The sequence below is a fragment of the Stigmatopora nigra genome, chromosome 10, assembly GCF_051989575.1.
Source record: "Stigmatopora nigra isolate UIUO_SnigA chromosome 10, RoL_Snig_1.1, whole genome shotgun sequence".
Classification (NCBI taxonomy): domain Eukaryota; kingdom Metazoa; phylum Chordata; class Actinopteri; order Syngnathiformes; family Syngnathidae; genus Stigmatopora; species Stigmatopora nigra.
The window spans coordinates 2,991,449-3,017,753 of NC_135517.1; the positions used below are offsets into that span (position 1 = coordinate 2,991,449).

Genomic DNA, 26,305 nt, shown 5'->3' on the forward strand with positions numbered 1-26,305 from the left:
AGTTACTTTTTATATTTTTTTACAAATATTTTGTATTTTTTGGAATGGGGAAAAACTAAATATTTACTCTGTACTCTTCAATTTTCCCATGTAATAATATAAATAATAGTATTTTCTTCATCCACTGAAAGCCTATATTGGGGAAAAATGTAAATATTTTTATTTTTGATGAATAAATAAAAAAATACAATAAATATACTCTTAACGTAGTTACTTTTTATATTTTTTTACAAATATTTTGTATTTATTTGAATGATTTTTGATTCCGCTTACCCTCATAAAAACCACACGATTGGACAAAACCTGTTTTTCTTAGTTGGATGATCATTAATCATCAGATTTTTTACACCTGATATCGAGAGGTGTTCCTAATTTCCATTTTGCTTGACAATTTACGGTTACTGGGCAACTGCTGACATGGACAGAAACCTTCAGCCTTATCAGTTTCCTCCAGAGGCCTCTACCGAGCTCGTATGTAGCTGGTATGACATCTATCGTGGTAGACGAATCCGTCACGCATGTGTGAGTGACACTTAAGCATCTCGACTCGAGCGCATTAGTATTCACCGCGACGAAGGTCGAAAAAGAAGAAAGGAAAAACTTCCTGACAAGTCAGACTCCTTGTGCTTGTCAGGTTCTGCTATTCATATTTTTCCTATAGATTCATGCAACATGTTTATTTATTATTTACCTATTTATTTATTTTAGAAATGTCTTTTACTGTGTCTGTATTCTCACCTTCTTGCTACTGTGACAGTGAAATTTCCCAAATGCGGGATGGATAATTTAATTTAATCTAATCTAATTCAAAATAATCTAATCTAGTCTAGTCTGATGTAGTCTAATCTAATCCAGTCTAATCTAGTCTAATCGAATCTAGCCTAATCTTGTCTAATCTAGTCTAATCTAATCTAGCCTAATCTTGTCTAATCTAGTCTAATCTAATCTAGTCTAATCTAATCTAGTCTAATCTAATGTAGTCTAAACTAATGTAGTCTAATCTAATCTAACATAATCTAGTGTAATCTAATGTAATGTAATCCAATCTAATGTAATCTAATGTAGTCTAATTTAATCTAATCTAGTTTAATCTAGTCTAATCTAGTCTAATCTAATCTAATCTAGTGTAATCTAGTCTAATCTAATCAAATTTAATCTAATCTAATATAGTCTAGTGTAATCTAATCTAGTCTAATCTAATCCAGTCTAGTCTAATCCAGTCTAGTGTAATCTAGTCTAGTATAATCTAATCCAGTCTAGTCTAATCTAATCTAGTCTAGTCTAATCTAATCCAGTCTAGTCTAATCTAATCTAGTGTAATCTAATCTAGTGTAATCTAATCTAGTCTAATCTAATCTAGCAAGCCTCATTGGTCGGTTGCACGATTTTGGGGTCCATTCTTACGACTTTGCGGACCATCATCTGGTATAACGACAATTTACGATCTAATTGAAACTCACCGTTTTCAGAATCCAGCATCTCGGCGGTGTCGGCTCGGGTCGACGGAGGCCTGAGGAAAAGCGAGGGGAGAGATGTTCAAGATGAGAATTTGGTAACTCGCCATCAAAACTTTAAGAGCTAGCGTTAAATTTGAGCGTTTGGGCAAGATCATCAAATCAAAGGACTCACGTGTTTTGAGTGTTGTTTTGGTGGTGGTCCAGACATCCTCGGTTCTGGTTCATTTCGGGGGTTGGGCACTCACTTTCCGGAACAGGGGAGGCCGCCTCTTGAGCTAGCGGACCGCCGTGGGGCGTGTCGTCAGTCATGGGAACGGGGTGCTCGTCCAGGCCTCGCGTGTAGATAGTGCGCGTGGGCGAGGGGTGACCGGGTCGGACTGCTTTTGCTGTCAAAGATGACACAAACGTAGAGTGAGATAAACAGGTTTTAAATGACATTGGCGCAAATGGCAGCCAATGAATTTTTACTAGACACTAATTATGCAAATGCAATAAAGAATTTTTAAAATCAATTAATCACAGATTATTACGTGATTACGTGATTCTTTTTTACATAATCTATTGTTACGATTTGACACTGGGCTTTACAAAAAACTGTCACTATGATTATTATATAGCTATATATATATATTTAGCTATTTATAGTACATTATTGTTTTTCAAATGAACAAATATGTAATTTGGACTATGCTTTTTGCCCAAAAACCTGAAAAATGGATGCATCCTGCTGTTGAACCAAAAAAATAATGTAATTTAAACGTAAAATTTTAGTTTTCTTATACATTTAAAAACATTCCCCTAAAACAGCTACTTTTACTCCAGTATAACTAATATTTTATTCCTTTTTAAATGTGTATTCTTGGACTAGAGTGATTTATACTCTAATACCATTTGTGTTTTCCCCCATTAATTGTGTTTCCCTACTCCAGATTGATTTATAATCCAGTGCAACTCATACATATATTTTTCCCTTTTATTAATACATTCTTGGCAGGGTCGTCTTATACTCGGGTTCGATTTATAATCTGAAAAATACCATACAAATACAGACAACTCATTCTTGTACTTATCGAGGCCACAAAGCTAAAACTGAACATTTTCCCTTCATTTCCTTTAATGCTAGATTACGTTTGAAAGATTGAAATGCGAACAATAAATAAGTATGATCACAAAAGAATACGGTTTGTGTATATTGTGCTGCTATTCATCTTTGTCTAAGAATCCAAGTCCAGCATTATTGTGGTTGTTTTGAACAATGACAGCTGTGCCAAGCATTCTAAAACCATTGATTAATTGTGATTATGCTTGTGACGTATAAACGCTCCGTAGGAAAGATTATAATAGAACACAATTAAGATCTTTTCACATCCGACGCCTGCTGTCGTTGTGTTTCATCACCTCCACATCTGATAATTGCTTCGGAATTGCAGCGTGAGAAACCACTCGCATGCTCTTACTGTCAAATGTGTGTGTGTGTGTGTGTGTGCATGTCTAATCTTAGTTATTCCTTCTCGTATGAATTTGTCGACTCCAACTTCTTGTTATGAATTTCAATAAGATTTGCCAAGGAAGGGGGGGGGGGCAAACTCAAAATTGCTTTTTTTTTTTCAAAATCCATTGAAGGATGGATTGGAAAGTCTCTTTGTTTATTTTAAGATGTTATCCATCATCATGTATTCAATTTTTAATACGGCTCAATGGTCTGGGTTTGTGTGGCCACCCATAAACAAAAGCACTTTTAATATCAAAGCAAGAAAAATTGGGCTAGCAAGCGAGCTGGAAAAATGACAATTATGAGATTTTTAATGGATGTGGGGGGCACATAAATAAACACCTGACAAAATTGTAAGTACTGTATTTTAATGACTATAAGGCGCACTTAAAAGTCTGACATTTTCTACAAAATAGACAGGGTGCCTTATAATATAGTGTGCTTTATATATGGAAAAAAAATGTAAATGTGTTATTCGTTGAGGGTGCGCCTTATAATGCAGTGCGCCTTATAGTGCAGTGTGCCTTATAGTGCATTGCGCCTTGTAGTGCAGTGCGCCTTGTAATGCAGTATGCCTTATAAAGCAGTGCGCCCCATAATGCAGTGCACCTTATAATGCAGTGCGCCTTATAATGCAGTGTGCCTTATAATGCAGTGCGCCTTATAATGCAGTGCGCCTTATAATGCAGTGCGCCTTATAATGCAGTGCGCCTTATAATGCAGTGTGCCTTATAGTCGTGAAAATACGGTATTCAACAAAAATTTACTTAAGATCAATTTTTATTATATATTTATTTTTAATTATAGAATTTTTTTATATATAAATATGTATACTTTTTTTTAAAATTACATATATATTTTGTATTATATTATATTTATTATATATTATATCTATTACTATAAAATACATTTATTCCGGAATAGAACATCCAAAGCTACTTGATGTCTGAAAAATGCATTTTGATGCACAGTTAGACGACTTCCCACCAACAATGTACGTAAATACAACCTTAAATACATCTGAGCCTTAAATACAAAGTGTGGACATACCAATGTGAGCAGCACGAGGCCGTCGGAAGGGATTCCTGGCTCTCATCATCACATCCTTGATGCGCTCCACCTCATCTTGGTAGCGTTGGCGGTCCTTCATAGCTCCATCTTTGGCTTCCTTCAGGGCGCCCTCCAGCGCTTTGACTCGTTCAGCAGTGGACCGGAGGCGCTTTTCTAGCTTTGGGAGCTCGCAACGGAGGTCGGCGTTGTCGTGTACCAGCTGCCAAACAAAAGCCACAAAGCTGTCTTGTAATGCATTTAAACCATTAACAATCTCCCCTCACCCATATACCTGAAATTCTGAAACTCCGCCCCTGAGTGGAATTAAGTTCCCAAATTGCAGCGATTGAAAAATCATCTCCAGCCATGTTTGACTGCGTGACGATGAATTAATTTAAAGGACTATTCTTCACGCTTCTGCTCAGTTTCACTCTTTGCGCCAATGTAATCATCTTTTATCTTTTTCCTTTAATGAATGTATTTCTTTATTTTCCCAAGGAGACGCTAGCTTTACGCTAGCAACCCCTACCGCATGATTGATGATCCTAAGAGGGTACTTTCACCCAAAAGAGAACAACAACAAGGCGGGCTACACACAGCGTTTACTTTAATTTATTTGCCTTGTTGTTTTTTTTCTGTTTTCTGGGTCGTTTTGAACTCGGGCGGTGTGTTTCCATTTTTTTTACAACGCCGTGGGCAGATAATGACTTTGTAATTGCGTCTTCAGGTCCATGAAATGTTTGCTCGTTATGTGGCGGGTTGGGATTACCTGCTTGTGCACTTTTGTCAGCTGGTCAAGGTTGTTTTCCAGGAAGGAGATCTTTTGTTTTTGCGTGATGTAACCGCCGCCATTGTTACGCTCCATTTCGGCACTCTGACGATAAAAACAACGAAAAGTGATTTTCAGCATTTTACTTACAGTTGTAATTCCCCACAAATACATTTGTTGAATATTCCGCTTTATTTCTAAGGCTTTTTTTTAAACTATCATAAGTAGTACCGTATTTTTCGGACTATAAGTCGCACCCAAAGGAATATGTAGACAATAAAGTGGGGAAAAAAATGTATGTATACAAGTCAGACTGGAGTATAAGGCGCATTTTTTGGAAGGCATTTTTTTATATGATCAGAAAGGAGTAGTACCGTATTTTTCGGACTATAAGTCGCACCAGCTAAGGAATACACACACTGAAGAGTGGAAAAAAATATATGTATATAAAAGGCACACTGGAGTATAAGGGTTTTTTTAGGAAGGCCATTTTTATATGATCAGAAACCAGTAGTACCGTATTTTTCGGACTATAAGTCGCACAAGCCAAGGAATATACAGACAATGAAGAGGGAAAAAATTATATATATACGACACACTGGAGTATAAGGCACATTTTTAGGAAAGCATTTTTTTATATGATCAGAAACCAAGAACGAATATATGCTAAAGTAGCAATAGTCAAATGGAAAAGAACAAAAAAAGACATCCTCAGAACCAACTATAGCCTAAAAAAATGAACACAAAAAAACCCGAACATGAATTACACTATTATTAGTCAAAGGCCAATCCAAACTATGAAAAAAATGCAACTTATAGGTCAGAAAATACGGTCATAAACTGCTTAAATACGCCTTTAAACTCATTGAGTGCCTTTGACAACATTAGACGTCCTTTCCATTATTAGTAAACAATTAATTAAAGTACAAATTTTGTGACTTACCTTCCTCACTCGGGAGGTGAGGTCTTGCACAAAAAACTTCCGCAGATTGTGGAGGGTGTGCAGTTCTCGTGCCTACGACATAAACAGAATCAAATGACAGTTTTTACTTAATTTCGGCAGAATCGAAGACAATGGGGACTTACCACTGTCTCTTCGAGACCCTTCAGGTCCTGCTTGGACTGCTCGTGTCTCTCATGAAGAAACCTGGAGGATTCAAAATGAAGGCCAATTCAAATTAGATTCTGTGGAATACTATTGGCTATTCAATATTTTTTTTCCCCAAATCTGGCATGTGATGCAATTTGATGCAAAGGTCATATCATAAAATGGGGTAAAAAAAATCCCAGACTTAATAGTGATGAAATATTAGACAAAAATGGCTGATTGCGTCAGAATCGTGTCATTATACACAGCTATGTATACTGAAATTGGTGGTACTACTCCAAAAAGTGCGTTTTCCAAGTAAATTAAACATAAATAAGTCATATAAAAATATAAAAAGTCACATCTGGGCAAAGTAAATTAAAAAAATATTGCACAAATTTGAAAATATTGCACAACAAACTGGAGAACAAAAAAAGCTACTGCATCAGTGTGTGCCGCCATTTTGGATCAATGGACTACAAGAGTTAAAATTATTTTACCACATTATAAATATTATTATTAATCTGCTTGTGAAGGGTATGGTTATTGTTAAAGTGGTGCCATAATATTTTATTGTAAGCATGAGGGAACTATGAACACTAATATTAAAAAAATTAAGCATTAATGAAGAAAAAAATAAATTTTTAACATCCAAAATGCAATTTATGCCATTCATGATAATAGTGGACTATATCGAGGTTATAGTAACAAATTGCTGGTACTGTGTATGTTAATGTTATCTATGAAAAGTGATATATTGACTGGTTTTCCTGTTTTCTATCAATACTCACATCAGTTCCTCCAGTTGTTGGTTTTTATGATGGTCGCGACTGCGCATAAGCTCGTATTCGTCGTGTAGTTGTTCCAACTCCAACTCCTGTTTTTGGTTCCAGCTGAAAGAATGCAAATTTTTTTTTTTTTTTATGGAAAGTCAAATATATTGGTAGTAAATTATATTACACATTTAAAAATACAAAGTAATGACATAATAGATTAATTCTATATAAATCATTATCAAATAAACAACAAAAATCAATGTCTATAATAATATTACAGTACATTTAGTGAGTTTTTATATCACAAAAAAATATATAAAATAATTCCCTTTGAAAAACATTTTTTTTGACTTTCAAATGTCATTTTTAACAAAGATGTGAAATTATTTTCACAAACATTGTTGACAAAGATTAACTATCAAATTAAACAGCCAAAATTATTGTATATAAAAAAATTAAACTAAATTGACAGTTTATTTTATATAACAAATGATCTATTATACACAAATTTATCCTTAAAATGTAACTCACTGAATAAAATCAATGCTAAAAAAATATAAATTTGAAAAACTTAAAGATATCACAATGCAGACGAATTACTTTAACAAACTCTAGTTAAAGATAATGTATTCATTATTCAGCATGCTTTTTACTCCTATTTTTGTACAATGAATGGGGATAAAATGAGGCACTGACTGGGTCAAGTCGTTGATGAGCGCCTGCTGCTCGTCGATTTTGTCTCGCAGGGGGCTCAGCTGCTGGCTGTGCGCGGCTCGCTGCAATTCCATCTGCTGCTCCAGCACCCTCTAAAGGTACAGAGAGTGATGAGGAGTAATGACAACTTAAGACAAGGGTGTCAAACTCGGGTTTGTCCGTGGGCCGCAATAACGTCAACTGGATTTCTTGTGGGCTGGAACATTTTGGAAATAATATTTAGATATGTTTTTCTATTTAATTATTAAAATTATTATCAAAAAACTGCATCAATACTCTAAATATTCAGTTTTTTTATTGGTACAAATTGTTTGTTTGAGCTTTTTGTTTATCTTCATAAGGGAAAATGTCTTAATTAGTTTTTCAATACAAAACGAAACAAAATATTTTAGGAAATATGTAATATTAAATATAATAAAATATGTAAATATTAAAGTGTAAAACAGAAAAAAAAAGTTATATATTTGTTTTGAAATTTTACAAAAAAAATTGAACTAAAAAAGACAAAAAGGAAAAAAATGGCTAAAAAAATGGCTAAAAAATGGCTAAAGAATGGCTAAAAAAATGGCTAAAAAAATGGCTAAAAAAATTACAAAGATTGATTTAAAAGGGGTAATATCATGAAATTGAATATACATCTATAATCTTCATTTTAATTTAATCCTAACAGAAAGTTGTCACTCATGATTTACTTTCTCGGGCCGCACAAAATGACACGGCGGGCCAGATTTGGCCCGCGGGCCGCCACTTTGACACCCGTGTCTTAAACAAAGACCCACCCCAACTTGAAAGACAAATTAAAACCGACACACAACAGGCACAAACGCGCACTATGCTGGAAGTCTGCATTGAGCTGATAGCAATGCGAAAAATGGCCGCCGCGTGAGGTTACTTTCTCTTGGTGTTGTCATGGTTACCTGGATGTCACAGCATTCCTGGACAGAGTCATTCTCCCCGCCGGCCAACCGAGACACGGTCTCTGCGAAACACAAACACACAAACGTGAAAAATCACAAAATTGGCTTTTCGGGTTGTTTTTTTTTTTTTTTACGTGGCTTCGGGCTTTAATATGTCCGCCTCTTCCCAGCACGTCTTTATGTTTCTTGGGGGGATTCTGGGATTTACAGGTGTGGGTTACAGATGTCTAATCCGTTGGAACATGGAAGGGTGGGTGTCAAACAATATTTCATTGTCATTGATGATGAAAGACGTCCGATCTAAGCTCAAAAATTGACTAATTTATCGCTCTGAACAACATCTGAACTGCTTATTCTCACAATGGGGGGTGCTGGAGCTCATCCCAGCTGAATTGGCAGACAGCCAATCACAGGGTAGAAGGAGACGGCAATAGTACTATTTTCATTCATTCATTTTCTGAATCGCTTATACTCGCAGTTCAAGTGGGCCGGACCATTTTAGATATAGTATTTAGATTATTTTTTTATAAATGGATTAAAAGAACTGGATTAAAATCCCTGAATATTCAGTTTTTTATAGATCTAAAACAGTTTATTTTAGCTTTTTTTATATATATTTTTAGATTTTACAAAATTATTTTTGAACTAAAAACACAGAAAAAATTTATTAAAAATGACAATTATTGATTTAAAAATGAGAAAATTAGGAAATTTAATATACATCTATACTCTTCATTTTAATTTGATTCTATAACAGAAAGTCGGCACTCATGATTTACTTTCCCAGGCCGCACAAAATGAAGCGGTGGCCTAGATTTGGCCCCCGGGCCGCCACTTTGACACAGAAAAGCCACACAAGCCCAGAGAGAAAATGCAAACTACACACAAGAGGACCGACCTGGAATCGAACCCAGAACTCCAGAAATGTGAGGTCGACTAACTTTATTTGAATGTCCTTATCCTCAAAATTTGGGAAATTTCTTGGTTGCAGTAGCAACACAGAAACAAGACACAGAAGACATTGTAGACCTAGTGTAAAAAAAAAACTAATCTTACCAGTACACAATGGAGCACCATACCTCGAGCTTGGATCTGGGCCAGTTCCTCCGTCAGGGAGTCGTAGTTTTCCTCCAGCTGCTTCCTCTTGAGCTCCACGTCGTGAGCGTACTCAGTCAGCGAACGTATCTTGGCCTCGTGCTGCCGAGGGGCGCAAACAGAGAACAATTCAACCCTCGCGTGCCGACAGCTACGTTGTAAAAACGGAATATTTACAGAGGCAATAAGACCAAAGCGGTTGGCGGCGGTAGCCGAGGATGGCCGTCGATCGAGAAAGCTCGATGAACATGTCAAGATAACTAACAATTATTGTATGTTCAATGTACAACTTGGGATGAACAGACTAGTAAAGTCAATTGTTGGTAAGGACAGCTATCAAATCCATTTTAACTGGGACACCTGGTAAATGGATGAGACGTCTAGTAGTGATTAACTCATTTAAATTTGGAGCAAAAGGATGATTGGACGTCTTGGGAAGGTTTTTTTTATTGAGTCACTAGCAATGACTTTACATATGGAGTACTACCGTATTGTATTGCGTCATGGCGTCATGTCAAGACCTACCGTATGCATGCATGTACATCTATGTGTATGTATATATGTGCTTATATATATGTATGTGTATGTATATGTATATATGCGCTTATATACATGTGTATGTATATATGTGCTTATATATATATGAATGTGTATGTATATGTATATATGTGTATATATATATATATGTATATATGTGTATGTATATGTATATATGTGTATGTATATGTATATATGTGTATGTATATGTATATATGTGTATGTATATGTATATATGTGTATGTATATGTATATATGTGTATGTATATGTGTATATATGTGCTTAAATAAATATGAATGTGTATGTATATGTATATATGTGTATGTATATGTATATATGTGTATGTATGTGTATATATGTGTGTGTATGTGTATATATGTGCTTAAATAAATATGAATGTGTATGTATATGTATATGTATGTGTATATATGTGTATGGATGTGTATATATGTGTATGTATATGTATATATGTGTATGTATGTGTATATATGTGTATGTATGTGTATATATGTGTATGTATGTGTATATGTGTATGTATGTCTATATGTGTATGTATATGTATATATGTGTATGTATATGTATATATGTGTATGTATATGTATATATGTGTATGTATATGTATATGTGAATGTATATATGTATATGTGAATGTATATATGTATGTATGTGTATGTATATGTATATATGTGTATGTATATGTATATGTGAATGTATATATGTATATGTGAATGTATATATGTGTATGTATATGTATATATGTGCTTATATATATATGAATGTGTATGTATATGTATATATGTGCTTATTATATATAGGAATGTGTATGTATATATAGGAATGTGTATGTATATATATATACATATATTTTTTTCCCTATTTTCACTAGTATGCATTCATGTAAACGTAACAATTAAGGCATCCCACCTGCGCAACGAGAAGGTGGCAGGAAGACAGCTCTCTCCCCGTTTGGTCCATTTTGCGCTGGCACTCGGCCTGAAGGCTTCCCAGGTGACGGCATCGCTTGACCATGGACTTCACCTCCGACTTGATCTTGTTGATGTGAAGGCGGGCCAGCGTGAACTCCTCCTCGATGACGCCCGTCATCTCGGTGGACTGCGAGAAAAAAAAAAGTGAAGCGACCCATTTAGGTTACGATTTTAAACGGATGGTCTGAAGTAAACGGGGGAGGGAGGATGACAAATTGATTTCGACACCAAAACAATATACTATGGTCTGTGCTCAGCTTTTTAATAAAGTAGAGCCTGGAAGAAAAATTACGCTTTGGACATTTTTAAAATCAGCTTATCCGAAGTAAAAAATATCATATTTTTCGGAATATAAGTCGCACTTAGAAAAATGATGCACATTTATTGGGAAAAAATATATGGGGTTTAATTGACTTTTTCCTTAATTTATTAGAAAAAATGTCATAATTTATTTTATTATTTAGAAAAGAAAAAAACTTATAGCACGAGTAATAATTAAAAAAATATTTTCATAATAAATAGGAGTAAAATAGGGAATAACTATTTTATTCCCTATTTTACCCCTATTTCTAATGATTTTTTTAAAATTATTATTCGTGCTATAATTTCTGTTACTATAACATATAAAAAATATTATCATTATAAATAGGATTAAAATAGGGAATAAAATAGGCACCTAGTTACTATAACAAATAAAATATTATCATTAGAAATAGGATTAAAATAGGGAAAATAAGCACCTAGTTACTATAACATATAACCAGTTTTATGGTTAAAAAATAGAAAATAAGTTTTTAGCAGACATTGAAAAAATAAGAAAATTATAATTATAAACCACAAGCCAGTAGAATTATAGTCCAGAATATCCAGTACTGTAATAGTAATAAAATATATATTTTTTTCTGAAACTAAGAATCCAAAATAAACGATGAACGTTATTTTTGGAGTAAAAAAACATTTTCCCAAATTTCCATTCATAGAACGGCGAGTTCCATCTGAGCACATGTTGTTGTTCACTCGTTGTGAGAAGGAAGTAGTAAAGTATACTGAATAATTCACTGTGTGCACTTTGATGGTACTGCTTGTGCATGAATATTTCAAAAGGCGCCGATAATTATGAAAGATTTTTCTGAACATGAAATGCATGCCTGACATTTGTTTGCCTTTTATCTCTCCACCTTGACGTAAGCAGGTGTCGGGGGGGGTGGGGGGTTCTCACCAGTTGGATGTCGCGGTTTCCCACAATGGCGCCAAATTCGCTAAGGTCCTTCATCAGGACGTTGAGGACCTCGGCGATTCGCTTCCTCTGGTGGCGACTCACTTCCTGGATGTGGGAAAGCTCCGCCTCCAACGCCACTAGACGTGTCTGTGGAGATAAAGATACAAAAAAGTGTAAAAACAAACAATAAAAAAATGTTATATCATGACCATGATAACAATCGTTATTTACATGTACCGTATTTTCACGACTATAAGGCGCACCGCATTATAAGGCGCACCCTCAATGAATGACATTTTTTCCATATATAAGGCGCACTGTATTATAAGGCGCACTGTCTATTTTGGAGAAAATTTAAGACTTTTAAGTGCGCCTTATAGTGGTGAAAATACAGTAATTGCTATTGACTTCCAGGTCTGAAGCACTCACTACTTCACAGTCACCTCTAGAGCCAGCCATTGTTGATGTTTTGGATTTTTTTATTATAAAATGTTGCAGTGGGGGAGGAGCTATATGATGGAAGATTTTGTAAACTAAGATGGCATCCGCATATTTAACAGTATTGTTTCAGTTCAGGTGTTTGTGTTTTTTTTAATATCTGACAGTGGTGGTTTTTGGTTTTTCCATATATAAGGCGCACTGGATTATAAGGCGCACTGTCTATTTTGGAGAAAATGTAAGACTTTTAAGTGCGCCTTATAGTCGTGAAAATACGGTACTAGATCACATGTGTCAAAGTGGCAGCCCGGGGGCCAAATCTGGCCCGCCACATCATTTTGTGTAGCCCAGGAAAATAAATGCTGAGTGCTGAGGATCCACCCACCATTTTTTTGGAGAGCTCATCAGCCAGGAGCTTGTTTTGAACGCTCTTCTCCTCCACTTCCAAGCTCTTCTGGTCATAATTGAGCGCCAGTTCTTCCAAGGCCTGTAGCACCTCCTTCACCTCCGTCTGGGAGCGTTGGTTCTCCGACTGTAGCCGGCCCAGTTCCGATTGTGCCCTCTCGCTGTCGCCTCTGGACGACGCCAGGAACTGCCATTGAAAAAAAATATTTAGGAAAAATGTCTCACCCAAAATATTAAGGGCATGTGTAATATAGTTTGGACTATATAAGTTGTATAAAAAAATCAAATTTACAGTTGGCGGCCTCTTGCTACAGTGACAGTAAAATTTCCCAAATACAGGATGAATAAAGTTATCTAATCTAATCTAATTTAAAATATCTGTATAAAAAGTCACAGGCCCCAGCCAAACAATTGAAATAAATCAATAAATAAACGAATGAAAGTGATTTATAGTCCGCGCAGTCCAGTAATGAGGAGATTCATCACCTAACCTGCCAAACCCAAACGATTCCACAGCAAGATAACAATCGGCAAACAGACTTTTAGGGTTGTTTTTTTGCAGCCCGGCCACAACAAAAAACCCAGAGAAACAAAAATGCTCTTTTTTTATATAGTTTACTGCTTGTTTGCATGACCAAATGAGCAAAAATTCAAGGTAATGTCGACTGTTATGAGCTTTTTTTGTGCAAATTGTTGCAGTGTTTCCCCACCTTTTGTTATAAAAAGTATTGTTTTAGTTTTACCTCCTCTTGTTTCAGCATGTCCTCCTTTAGTTTCTCCACCATCTGACTTTGGTAGTCAATCTCAGCATCCTTCAAGAAACATACACATAAATACATACATAAATATAATATCCGTTTTACTCCCCTCGATGAATTCATTTCATTATTCCGATACATTATTGGATTAAATTGATGAACCTGAATAGCAAAATATGGACACTAATCATATGTACCTATGAACCTTTTTGACAGAGACTCTTAAAAAATTCATATTTTCAAATGTTATTCATTGCGAGATATACTCAGAATTATAAAGTAAATATACTACCCTATTTTCACAACTATAAGGTGCACCACATTTAAAGGCGCACCGCATTATAAGGCGCACCGCATTATAAGGCGCACCCTCAATGAATTTATTTTTTTTCCATATATAAGGCGCACTGGATTATAAGGCGCCCGGTCTATTTTGTAGAAAATTTCAGCCTTTTAAGTCCGCCTTATAGTCCTGAAAATACGATACATGAAAATGTCATCATTTTTAAAAGTCTTTACATTCTTTTGACAACAATATTATGCTGTTGCTAATCAATGAGAATCAATGTGAGTATGCATGAAGAATAGTGTCCGTTTCCTATTGGTGCGTTGGACTGGAACTCTCTCACCAATCAAAAGAGCCGCATGTGGTTCCCAAGCCATAGGTTCCCTAACCCTGGCCTTTGATACCTTGTCATCCATCTGCCGGTAGAGCTTGCGGATTTCCTCCTCGTACTTGTGTCGTTCCTCCTCGGAGATGTGCACCACGATGGAGGAGGTGACGGAACACGGGCTACAGATGTCCGCAAGCGCTTCCTCGCCATCGGGCACGGGCATCGTCTCGCTGTCGTCCTCCGACTCGCCTCCAGTCTCGCCTGGAGCAATGATTGTAGGTAAATTGTGATTTTTTTAACAGTTCCCTCACACAAAATAAAGCAAATAAATAACAACATTTCAAGTAGAAGCAAAACATTCACTGCCTTTGGTGAGTATATTCTATATTTTAATGACGATACTATACAATATTGCCTTTTTGGTCTTTTTCAAATGAGTTAAGGGGCCTTTATTGTTCTAAATTATGTTATTTATTTATTATACACTAGTGCAGAAGTCACTTATCATTTTGTAAGAAAGTAAAATTCAGGTTTTTTGCTAAAAGAACAATATTTGTCATTGTTTGCATTTAACTTAATATTAAAAAATATTATCATATTTTTAAAATGGGTTAGGGTTATGCATCACATTTTCAACCTTTTCAAGAACAATTTACTAATTAATTGTCAAAAAAATTAAGTTTTTCAAACTTGGCATGTATTCTTTATCCTCTGCGAAGAACAACTTACCTTCATTTTGTATTATCTCCTATGAATTGATCACCATTAAATTAAAGGGGAAAAAGGAGCCCATATCTCAAGATGAATATTTGCTCAACATTTTACTCGTATCTCAAGATAAACATTTGCTCAAAACTTTACTCGTATCTCAAGATAAATATTTGCTCAAAATGTTACTCTTATCTCAAAATAAATATTTGTTCAAAACTTTACTCGTATCTCAAGATAAAAATTTGCTCAAAATTTTACTCACATTTTTAACCTTTTCAAGGCCAAACCACAAATTAATTGTCAAAAAATTAAAGTTTTTCAAACTTGGCATGTATTTTTTATCCTCTGCAAAGAACTACATACCTTTATTTTGCATTATCTCCTATGGATTGATCACCATCAAATACTAATGGAAAAATACATTTAGAAAAGGATCTCTATACTTAATAATTAATATATTTTCCTTCTTCTTTGTTGCTATTGGCCCCCGTTTTTTGAGACTCGACCCTTGATGAATGTGAATTTGACCGATCGATGTGGGAGTCGCCGCGTGAAATACGCTGAAAAGTAATCGATTGTGACGACAATGCGGCTGAGGTGACACCGTCCCTTCGAAGAAGAAGAAGACATCACTAATAAAGAGGTGATAGGTCGATGGCTGAATCTTACTTTTGTGGTGACATAATCTGGGAAGAAGGTCAAATGAAAAAAAAAACGGATGACAGCAAAAAAGTGGGGGGAGCTAAACAAACTGTCAAAATGATCCATGATAGAAATTAAAGGTGTTCTTGTTCTGGGAGATGTACTGACACATGCTGTTGGTTGGGGAATTTATTACCTCTGCCAAATAGGTTTTAGTTAAAGACTTGATAAAGAAGATAGAGCTTGCAGTCAAGTTGATCATATTTACATTTTGGCTACTTTATATGCACAAATATGAGGTGAGGATATTGGCTTCTTATGTGTGTTTGTTCTTTTGAGATAACGAGCTGAGAAAACACATACTTACATTAGTATGGATTTGCTACTTTGCTACTACTGTGATTATTCCAATTGTTGTACAGTGGTACCTTGAGATATGAGCTTTGTTCTAATTCGCCATCTATTAACAAAGTAACAAATAGCTAGTGGTTTAATCGTACTAAAATGGGTAAAATAGTTCTAAAATTAGACGGATTTCGGGGAGGGGAAAGAATGGGGGGGGTAAATGTTTGCTCAAAAATTTACTCGTATCTCAAGGTAAATATTTGCTCAAAATTTTACTTGTATCTCCAGATAGACACTTGCTCAAAATTTGACTTGTATCTCAAGATAAACATTTGCTCAAAATTTGACTCGTATATCAAGATATTTGCTCAAAATTTGACTCGTATCCCAAGATAAACATTTGCTCAAAATTTGACTCGTATCTCAAGATAAATATTTGCTCAAAAATGTAATTGTATCTCAAGATAAATATTTGCTCAAAATTTGACTCGTATCTCAAGATATATATTTACTCAAAATTTTACTCGTATCTCAAGATAAATATCTACCCAAAATTTGACTCATATCTCAAGAAAAATATCTACCCAAAATTTGACTTATATCCCTAATAAATATCTACTCAAAATTGTACTCTTATCTCAAGATAAGCATTTGCTAAAAATTGTACTCATATCTCAAGAAAAATATTTGCATTTTTTTTTACTTGTATCTCAAGATAAACATCTGCTAAAAATTGTACTCATATCTCAAGATAAATATTTGCAATTTTTTTTACTTGTATCTCACGATAAACATTTGCCCAAACTTGAACTCATTGCTCGTATGTCAGGGCACTCATATGTCGAGGTACCACTATATATTTCAAAAAGTAAACGCTTAGTATTCAAAAAATGTTGAAGCCAAAAAATGTCGTCTACTTCTTCAATGCATTTTTTTACGACTCTACCCACCATTGACAAGCACTTTAGAAAATCAATGGGTGGATGTTTTCCAACATTTTACTGTTATAACCTCAGCTTTCCATTGGCCACATTCCAACAATAAGCTACATTAATTCACAGTATCGATAGCGTTTCAGCACTATGAATTTTCATCTGATTATCAGCCATTGACGATTGGATTTCCGCAGTATTTCAAGTTAAAGGAAGAAAGCGGAAGATTGATTGAAGGACTTCAAGCTGACTTCCACTGAAGGCATCAACACTTCTATTGATTTCAAGTCAACAGGGCGTTCATAAGTAACAGCACATACGGTTGTGTGGGTGTGTTAGTGCGACATCGAGGTCGTGTAACATATGGCTTCTTTTTTTTTCTATAGCGGTGATTAAGCTTTTCGGCTCTGTGAAGCACACAGACATATTATTAAGTAGATGTAATGACGCTTGCCATTGTAAAATGTCGAGAACGCAGTAAAATTGGGAGAGTACTCAGTAAAACACTTGATGACTGGCTAGTCTTGTGGGTTTTTTTTAGCTGAGCTTCTGTAATAAATTAGTTTTAATAGCGTCTTTTTGGAGTGGAGCACTTGGTGTAAAAGAGAGCATCAGAAAATAAGGAAGTGTGTTAAATTTTAATAAATTATTAGGTTGCCTTGAGATAAGAGTGATAGTCGAATCCAAACTTTTCAACAACAAAAGTATTTCAGCCTATTTAAATTAAAAAAAAATATGATGGAGTGCGCTTTAACTGAGAGAAATGGTAAAATATTATATGATGCTTGAATGAAACCATACAGGAATTATTTAAATTGAATTGAATTGTTTGTCCTTCACTGCTTATTGTGCTGCTCACTTTGGTGTGCATGCCTTGGCCACCGGGGGCAGTATAAGATGGACACTGCTAATTAACTCATATAATATTTAGATTTTTTTTTTAATAAATGGATTAAAAGCCCTGAATATTCACTTTTTTATAGATCTAAAACAATGTTTATTTTAGCTTTTTTAAAATATATTTTTAGATTTTACAAAATGATTTTTGAACTAAAAACTGAAAAAAATGATTAAAAAATGACAATTATTGATTTAAAAAGGGGGGAAATCGGGAAATTTAATATAAATCTATACTATTCATTTTAATTTGATCCTTAAACAGAAAGTCAGCACTCATGATTGACTTTCCCGGGCCGCACAAAATGATGCGGCGGACCAGATTTGGCCCCCGGGCCGCCACTTTAACACACTTAAGTTTCATTGGTAAATGTTGTGGTTTCAAATGTTTGCCTTATAGATGAAATACGGTGCTTTTTGAGAGTATATCATATTACATACCATTCCTCCAGCAGCTCAACTCCGCCTCAAGTTTATGCAACGTCTCCTTTAGCGACCTATTCTTCTCCCTTTCCTTCTCGAATTTTCTCTTCCACTGCTCGGCAGTCAGCTCCAGGTTGACCGTGACCGTGTTCCGGATGGTCTTTGCCCTAATTGGTCAAAAAAAAAAGAAGAAGAACAAGGGTCGAGAGCTGAAGATGAGAGAAGAAGAAAGATGGAGGATATTCCATCTACAGCCCTTCAATTAAAATGAGTTTTACGTAGCGATAATTAGCATGCAAATTGGCTTTCTGCTGGCCGTGTTTGACGATGCGTGCTGGGAAGAAGGCGGCGGACTGAGAAAGAGAAAAAAAAATAAAAGTTGACTGTGGGGATGTTTAACAGCCGGCTCAACATTTCCCTCATTAATAAACAACTACTTTATAAGAAGAGAAACTAGTGGGAAGTCGTAAAAGGGAATTATTATGGAGTGTTGACTTTGTTATTCTAACACAAATATGTTAGTTAGGTTGTTGGAATACCTGGAAATTGTGTCATGCAAAATAAATCAAGTGTTTTTACTCAGCTTGTTTCTTAAAGTGTTGAAAAGTTGAGTGGATTTTTTAAATTTTGACAAAATATTGTGATGTACAACAAAATGATGGACTTAATGTGGAGCTGTCACAAAGAATTATATTATAAATTGTGTCATAGAGTGTTGATAAATAAATGATTAGGTCTGATGCTGAAGTAAAACTAATTTATTTAGAGTGTGCCTCTGCATAGTTGAGATCGGTGATGCAGAGGGTGTAAGACTGAATTGTAAATAAAAGAATTAAATTATGAATTGTGTCGAGTATTGGAAAAGAAAATGATTAAGTCTCATGTAGAACTGTAATAATTGAAATTGTACGATAAAACAAATTAATGTAACGTGTGCCTCTGCATAGTTGAAATCTGTGGCACAAGGGAAGAATCGGGACTCATATTTATGATGCAACGATTTGGAATATAAAATACAGACGTAAAACCAAAAAGATGATGATTCCGGGGAGATACCAGTTCAGGATTTGAATTTGGGGGTATTTACAGATCACTTCGTTTTAGTTTTGGGTCATTTTCTGTTATTTAGGAGCATTTCAGGTTGTTTGGGATTGTCTTAAAAGTTGAGTCGCCACAATTTGATAATTTGAACATTCGTGTTATGAAGGTTTTTGTCATTGGAAATGTACATCTATTGTAAATTGAAATTATACATCTATGTGTATGTATATATGTGCTTTAGTATATATGTGTGTATGTATATATATATTTTTTTCAGTAACATGCTTATTTATTTATATATTTATTCATGTATTTATTTATTAACTTACTTATGACCTATCTATTTAAGTCTAAAATGTATTTTTCTGTGTCTGTATTCTCACCCTCTTGCTACTATAACAACAAAATTTCCCGAATACGGGATGAATAAATTTATCCAATCCAATCCAATGAATGGGGCTGTATTGTCACTTTGCAAAGCATCCCATAATTACCACTATACAAGAATGCGCTAGTGACCCAGGTTTGATCTGTACCAGTGCTAAAGTAGGCTGCAAAGTTTGTTGATGCTCAGGGCCAAGCGTCGGGGAGATAACTACTGATTCACTTTGACTGCGAAAGATAGCACGTGAGGCTGTGCTTTGTCGCAAATTGCTCATGCGTCAGGCAGTGTGTGGGGGGGGAGGGTCTGCGGGACCCTCTTTTTTTAACAACCTGGCCAACGTTCTGATCATGTGTGACACCAAAAGCTCTGGAGGCAATCACACGCGTGTCAAAAGGATTGCAAAAGGCAAAAATTGGCTGTTTTTGTGTGTGTTTGTTTTTCTTACCTTTGACCGAACATGAGCGTGGATCTAGTTTCCACGTCGTTGTAGCTGGAGGGGGAGCAGCAGATAAACATGGTGGTGCGGCAGTTGCCTCCGAGAGAGTCTTGTAAGATGCGTGTCATTTTGCTGTCACGGTATGGCACGTGGGATTTCTGAGAAATGAATGGAGTGGATTTGACGCAGTTGGAGAGAGGGATGGGGTCGTTTGTTTTGGGTTGGAAGGCATTACAAAAACAAATACAGTAATCCCTCAATTATCACGGTTAATTCGGACCAGACATGGCCGCGATAAATGAAAAAACAAAAAGTAGGTTGACCCTAATTAAAAATATAAATATATCTATATATTTATATATTTTTCTCCCCTTCAGTCCTAGTAGTGAGTGGAGAAAAGGGGGAGTGGCTTCTGCTTGGGAATTGGAGTGTGGATTTTCATATTTTTATGAAATTTAAAAAATATATATTTATATTATTATTTTTTTACTTCAGTGCTGAGTTCTAGTAGCAAGAGGAGGACAGGGGAGTGGCTTCTGCTTGGAAGTGTCAGCATGGATTTTCACATATTTATCAAATTTAAAAAAAATATATGTATATATTATGAAATTTAAAAAACATTTATATTAATATTTTTTTAATTCAATGCTGACATCTAATAGAAAGTGGAGGACAGGAGAGTGGCTTCTGCTTAGAAGTTTCAGCATGGATTTTCACATTTTTATCAAATTACAAAAAAAAATGTATATATTATGAAATTCAAAAAATATATATTTATATTATTATTTTTTAATTCAATGCTGACATCTAGTAGTAAGTGGAGAACAGGGGAGTGGCTTCTGCTTGCGAATTTCAGCGTGGATTTTCACATTTTTATGAAATTTAAAAAATATATTTATATTATTATTATTTTACTTCAGTTCTGAATTGTAGTAGCAAGCAGAGGAAAGGGGGAGTGGCTTCCTCTTGCGAGTTTCAGCATGGATTTCCACATTTTTGGGAACTTTAAAATTCAATTAGCCCAAAAAAAATGTCCCCCAGAAACAAAAAACACAATGTAGTGAAGCCGCGGTATTCGAGGGATTACTGTACATTCATTTTTCTCCGTGCCATACCGTTCCTTCAGCCAAAGCAGAGATGACATTTCCCAGGGCCGACAAAGACCTGTTGATGTTCTTGGCCTCATCCAGCACGGTTCCCTCGGCACCCGTCTTGCTAACCTAAAAAAAAAAAAGAAAGACATAGTACATTGTTAAATACTGCGTACACATTAAAGCCGCATTAATACGCAAAAGGTCATCTTTGAATAATTTAGATTTTTTGACCCATTGAGCTTTTTAACCTTTCTGCAAGATGTTTTCCATTGATTTACCTCTAATTAGCAATCAAAAATCTCATTATATCCCAGGATTCCATTTATTAAACATAACTTTTTGCCTGATAACCATAAATCCAAATAAAAGAAATATTTCCTCGTTGATTTGCCAAGATAAAAGTGCTTATTTCTGATCTAAGAGTTCATTTAGGATTCTTTACTTGTGACTATACTTCCTAAGCTATCCAAAAAATCAATTTGTCCTTGATAGAAGTCATTTTGTCTCCAACAGAGACAGCGATTGGATGGCTAAAAGACTGAACATGATATTGCAAGACAGAGAAGCATTAGTGAGCCCCCCGTGGAAAAAAAAGAAGACCACCCAGGGTACACGTGTGTGTGAGCTAAAAAGAAATGGTTGTTTTTGTGTCATCCTTTTCAAGGTTAATGTTGTTTACATGTTTATAACATGGAAAATGAACTTTGATACCACACAAACAATCTCTAGCACTGTAAAAAAAAAAAAAATATATATATATATATATATATATATATATATATATATATATATATATATATATATATATATATATATATATATATATATATATATATATATATATATATATATATATATATATATATATATATATATATATATATATATATATATATATATATATATATATATATATATATATATATATATATATATATATATATATATATATATATATATATATATATATATATATATATATATATATATATATATATATATATATATATATATATATATATATATATATATATATATATATATATATATATATATATATATATATACGGTGTTTTATTTTCACATTTATCAGAAAACTAGGCAGCCAGTAAGGTTTGTATTTAAGGTCCTTAATCCCCAGTTTATCCAGCTTTAATTTATTATATGACATATTATTACATACCTGGCAACTTGTACGTTTTTCCTGTATTTTCTACCATTTTTGATCATTCCAAATTGTGTACCTATAAAAACTTTTGTACAGGATTTTTTTTGTATAATTTTAGTAAAACCGATCTGGTTTTAACCCATTTCGGCTCTAATCCGGATTGTCTCGGTCACTGGTAGCAGATGTAAACGCAATCATCAGGTGATAATATTGTCAAGCTTTAAGCATGATATGTACCACCCTTTCCACTATATAAATATAGCGTGTCAGCAAGCAATGTACCCAGACAGTCAAGTTGTCAACGTCATACAGCAACATCTACAAAATGTTGAATTTGGGAGAATATTTTAAACTTTTAACTGCGCCTTATGTAAGGAAATATGTTGTATTTGTACGATTTTTTTAAATCACTTAATAAGGGGAATTGCAATCATTAATAAGGAGAGCAAATAGCCAAGATTTACAGGTATGTTATTATTAGCATATGTTATTGACTAAGGTCAAATTTGCAATTTGAATTGGATAAAAAAAAAAAAGCATTTTATTGAGTGAACTATCTTTTTGATCCCTTACATCCAAAATGAAATGCAAGCCCCCCCTTTTTACCGACCCTCCTGATTTGAACTTATTATGCTATCAATCTTTACACCGAAGCCGTGGGCGAAACGTAAAAAAAAAAAATCTGTCAAAACATTTCATCCTGCAACGGCTTCTAAAATATCAGTAAAAGACTCTGGAAGAAAACTGACAAGGGTTCAATTTTCCCGTTATTTTTAAAGGGGAATTCACTAAAAAATAGCCATCAACTGAGTGACTCTTGGTTTGAAGCTTTTTTGGTTGATTTGCGAGTCTTGGAGAATATAAAGACTACAGTGTGAAAGGTTGGGGTAGTGAAGACTGGAAAGGTAATCTCCGTTGATAATACTGCACGATAATGGACTGGAACGTGGCGGTGCATGGAAGGTCATAGGGAACATTAAATGACTCAGCAAAGAAGTGTGGTCGCATAAAAACAAAGTATAGAACTATTCTGCCTTTTATCTACTTTTTGTCGTAGAAGAATTACAAAAAAATGTAAGTTAGACCTTAAGACCACCAACTCAACAGTCAACCTTTTGTTGTTGGGGCTGTTTATCTCCAATGTGACCAATAAACCAATGAAAATCTTCTAAAAACCTTGAAGATAGGTCAGAAATAAGTCATCTAGCCATTTTCAAATAAATAAAACAAAGTGCTAAAGAAAGGGTGTCAACTCGATTTCATGTGGGCCAGGACCATTTTAGATATATTTAGATTTTTTTTATTTTATAAATGGATTAAAAGAACTGGATTAAAGGACCTGTATATTCAGTTTTTTATAGATCTAAAACAATGTTTATTTTAGCTATTTTTTAAATATATGTTTAGATTTTACAAAATGATTTTTAACTAAAAACAATGTTTATTTTAGCCTGTTTTATATATATTTTCAGATTTTACAAAATTATTTTTTAACTAAAAACAGAAACAAAATGATTAAAAAAATAACAATTATTTATTTAAAAGGGTAAAATCAGATAATTTAATATACATCTATACTCTTCCTTTTAATTTGATCCTAAAACAGAAAGTCAGCACTCATGATTGACTTTCCCGGGCCACAAAAAATGATGCGGCGGGCCAGATTTGGCCCCCGAGCCGCCACTTTGACACCGGTACTAAGCCAATAAAAGCATGAAACTGTGTTTCCAAAGAGCAGCCAATAAACAATAAGGATTTACCGAGTTTCTGGCCAAAAATCCTTCTTATGTTGAGTCCTTGCCAATGAATAAGTAAGAAAACAAACTCCCGAATGGTATATCTGAATGTCCTACCTTCTCACTTCCAGCCAAATCAACCAAGTAGAGCTTCCCAGTGAGCTTTTGTTCCGTCTCCACGTTCTCCTGCTTGATGCTGATCAGGAAGATGCTATGACTGCGTGAACTGTGCTCGTTCATATCTGAGGAATGACACCATTTACGTTTTTTTTGTTTCAAGCTTGATTGTATGCAACTGGACAAGGTCAACTCACTGGTGATGGCGACATGGCGGTTGACCTTGCCTTCGTCCATCACGTCCATCACTTCTTCTGGACTGGTGACAAAGCGTTCAGTGCAGCCCTACGTGTGAAAAGTATTCGTAAACACGCATGGAAATCGGACATGCAAAGCTAGAATTTGAAAAACATGGAAAGAAGACTTTCTGAAGGCTAAGAAGTGAAAGTCGCTCACATTTTTATATTATTATTATGATGATTTTATATATATTATTATGATTTTATATTATTATGAGATGTGGTTTTGATTTCAACCCCATCCTCACTAATAAAAAAACATTTTTGTTCTTTTTACTTAAGATGACAACTCCTATCCCACTTTTTAAACTTAAAAATGTTATTTTCTTAAAGTTCCAGTTCCTTTGAGGGTTTTATGGCCTTGATTTGTATTTTAAGTCATACTTGCGTGACCGGACGTTTGGTCGCCGGGCGTTTGGCCGCCGGACGTTTGGCCGCCGGACGTTTGGCCGCCGGACGTTTGGCCGCCGGACGTTTGGCTGCCAGTCAAATGTACTTAGATATTAAACAGTACTTGGATATTAAACAGTACCTAGATATTAAACAGTACTTGGATATTAAACAGTACCTAGATATTAAACAGTACTTAGATATTAAACTGTACTTAGATATTCCCACTCGGCGACGAGGTGGTTCCGACTGCCAATAGTCGTCTGTCATTGTGCGTTTCCCATGACTGACCGGCGACCATTCTAGCATGTCTTCTCCCTTTCGTGCAGAGTTCGTGGGCATACGCTTCAGTCCACAAGACTCGTTGTAGTTAAAAATGGATGAATACCATCTTCTCCCCTATCGACAGCATGACTGACTTCCACAACGTTGCCTTCAGGAAGTCTTTGTAAATAGTAGATGACTCACCTTCACGTAAGGGACTCGATGTTTGTCTTCGTGCACGGACAGATTGGTTTTGGTCACTGCAAGGCATCAAATTGCACAGTCATTGTCTTGAATTGTACCAGGATGAACATAAAGCAGCTAAAATTCAAGGTAGACCCATCTAAGCGCCATACTCGCGAATTATTGTGTTATTATAGTGTGCGAAATGTCCAATATGGCCACATTTGTGCTACTCGGCAATTTAGTGAAATTGAGTCAGAGTGTAGTTTGGTTAATGGCAGTGTGGCTCTGCTTATGAATGTCTTTTTATAAAGGGGTGGGGGGGAATATGACAAAAGGTTAAGTGGAGTCAGTGTACTCATTGCTCATTTGTAATTACATTTTGCACAAGAGCACATTGGCACGGCTCATAACAGCCTGTGTTTGTGTGATGATTGTAAATCTATCATTGGGATGCTACTTCTGTTTAGACGCCTGTTTTTTTTATTGGTTCTACTCTTCCCCTGCCGCACATTTGTGACTTTCTGTCGCCAACCGTGACCTGTCCGACTGTAAATAAAGTGAAGAGGTTCCCTGGAGTTCTAGTCAGGGATCTAGTTTTTTTTTTTTTTTTTAGATTTTTGATCTGAATTGCGGTCTAGGTTGAGCTGGTGGGAGTTTTAAAGCAGTTAGTGGCAGTCAGTGTGTTGAAATAGCAGAAAAATGTTTTGGTTTTGCAGAGGATGAATAATATATGGCGATGTGTACTGATTTATTAGCAATATGAAGGAAAGGCAGAAATTGTGTGGGAGTGCAGGTGGTCAATAATCTGCTGATTTTGGAGTACGTACTTTTGGGCGGTTTTGGAATGATTGCAATGTCATTTTTCGTTGATTTTGGAGTACGTACTTTTGGGCGGTTTTGGAATGATTGCGAGTCATTTTTCGTTGATTTTGAAGTGATTGCGAATTACTTTTTGGGTGGTTTTGGAATGATTGCGAGTCACTT

General features: G+C 35.1%; 1 protein-coding gene across 1 annotated transcript in view; it reads right to left on the reverse strand.

Annotated features, from left to right (window-relative positions):
* The window catches only part of kif5ab (kinesin family member 5A, b), a 50,324-nt gene that overhangs the window by 3,578 nt on the left and 20,441 nt on the right, over positions 1–26,305 (reverse strand). Inside the window, exons 6-26 of the mRNA XM_077726394.1 lie at positions 25,340–25,395; positions 24,440–24,527; positions 24,243–24,367; positions 21,243–21,347; positions 20,137–20,285; positions 18,284–18,432; positions 14,392–14,576; positions 13,687–13,755; positions 12,924–13,130; positions 12,101–12,247; positions 10,820–11,008; positions 9,342–9,459; positions 8,263–8,324; positions 7,328–7,437; positions 6,647–6,748; positions 5,855–5,915; positions 5,712–5,783; positions 4,769–4,873; positions 4,000–4,219; positions 1,630–1,843; positions 1,461–1,510 (exon numbers count right to left, since the gene is read on the reverse strand). Coding sequence (XP_077582520.1) covers positions 1,461–1,510; positions 1,630–1,843; positions 4,000–4,219; positions 4,769–4,873; positions 5,712–5,783; positions 5,855–5,915; positions 6,647–6,748; positions 7,328–7,437; positions 8,263–8,324; positions 9,342–9,459; positions 10,820–11,008; positions 12,101–12,247; positions 12,924–13,130; positions 13,687–13,755; positions 14,392–14,576; positions 18,284–18,432; positions 20,137–20,285; positions 21,243–21,347; positions 24,243–24,367; positions 24,440–24,527; positions 25,340–25,395 — 2,583 coding nt within the window. The remainder of the gene's footprint in view (positions 1–1,460; positions 1,511–1,629; positions 1,844–3,999; positions 4,220–4,768; positions 4,874–5,711; positions 5,784–5,854; positions 5,916–6,646; positions 6,749–7,327; positions 7,438–8,262; positions 8,325–9,341; positions 9,460–10,819; positions 11,009–12,100; positions 12,248–12,923; positions 13,131–13,686; positions 13,756–14,391; positions 14,577–18,283; positions 18,433–20,136; positions 20,286–21,242; positions 21,348–24,242; positions 24,368–24,439; positions 24,528–25,339; positions 25,396–26,305) is intronic.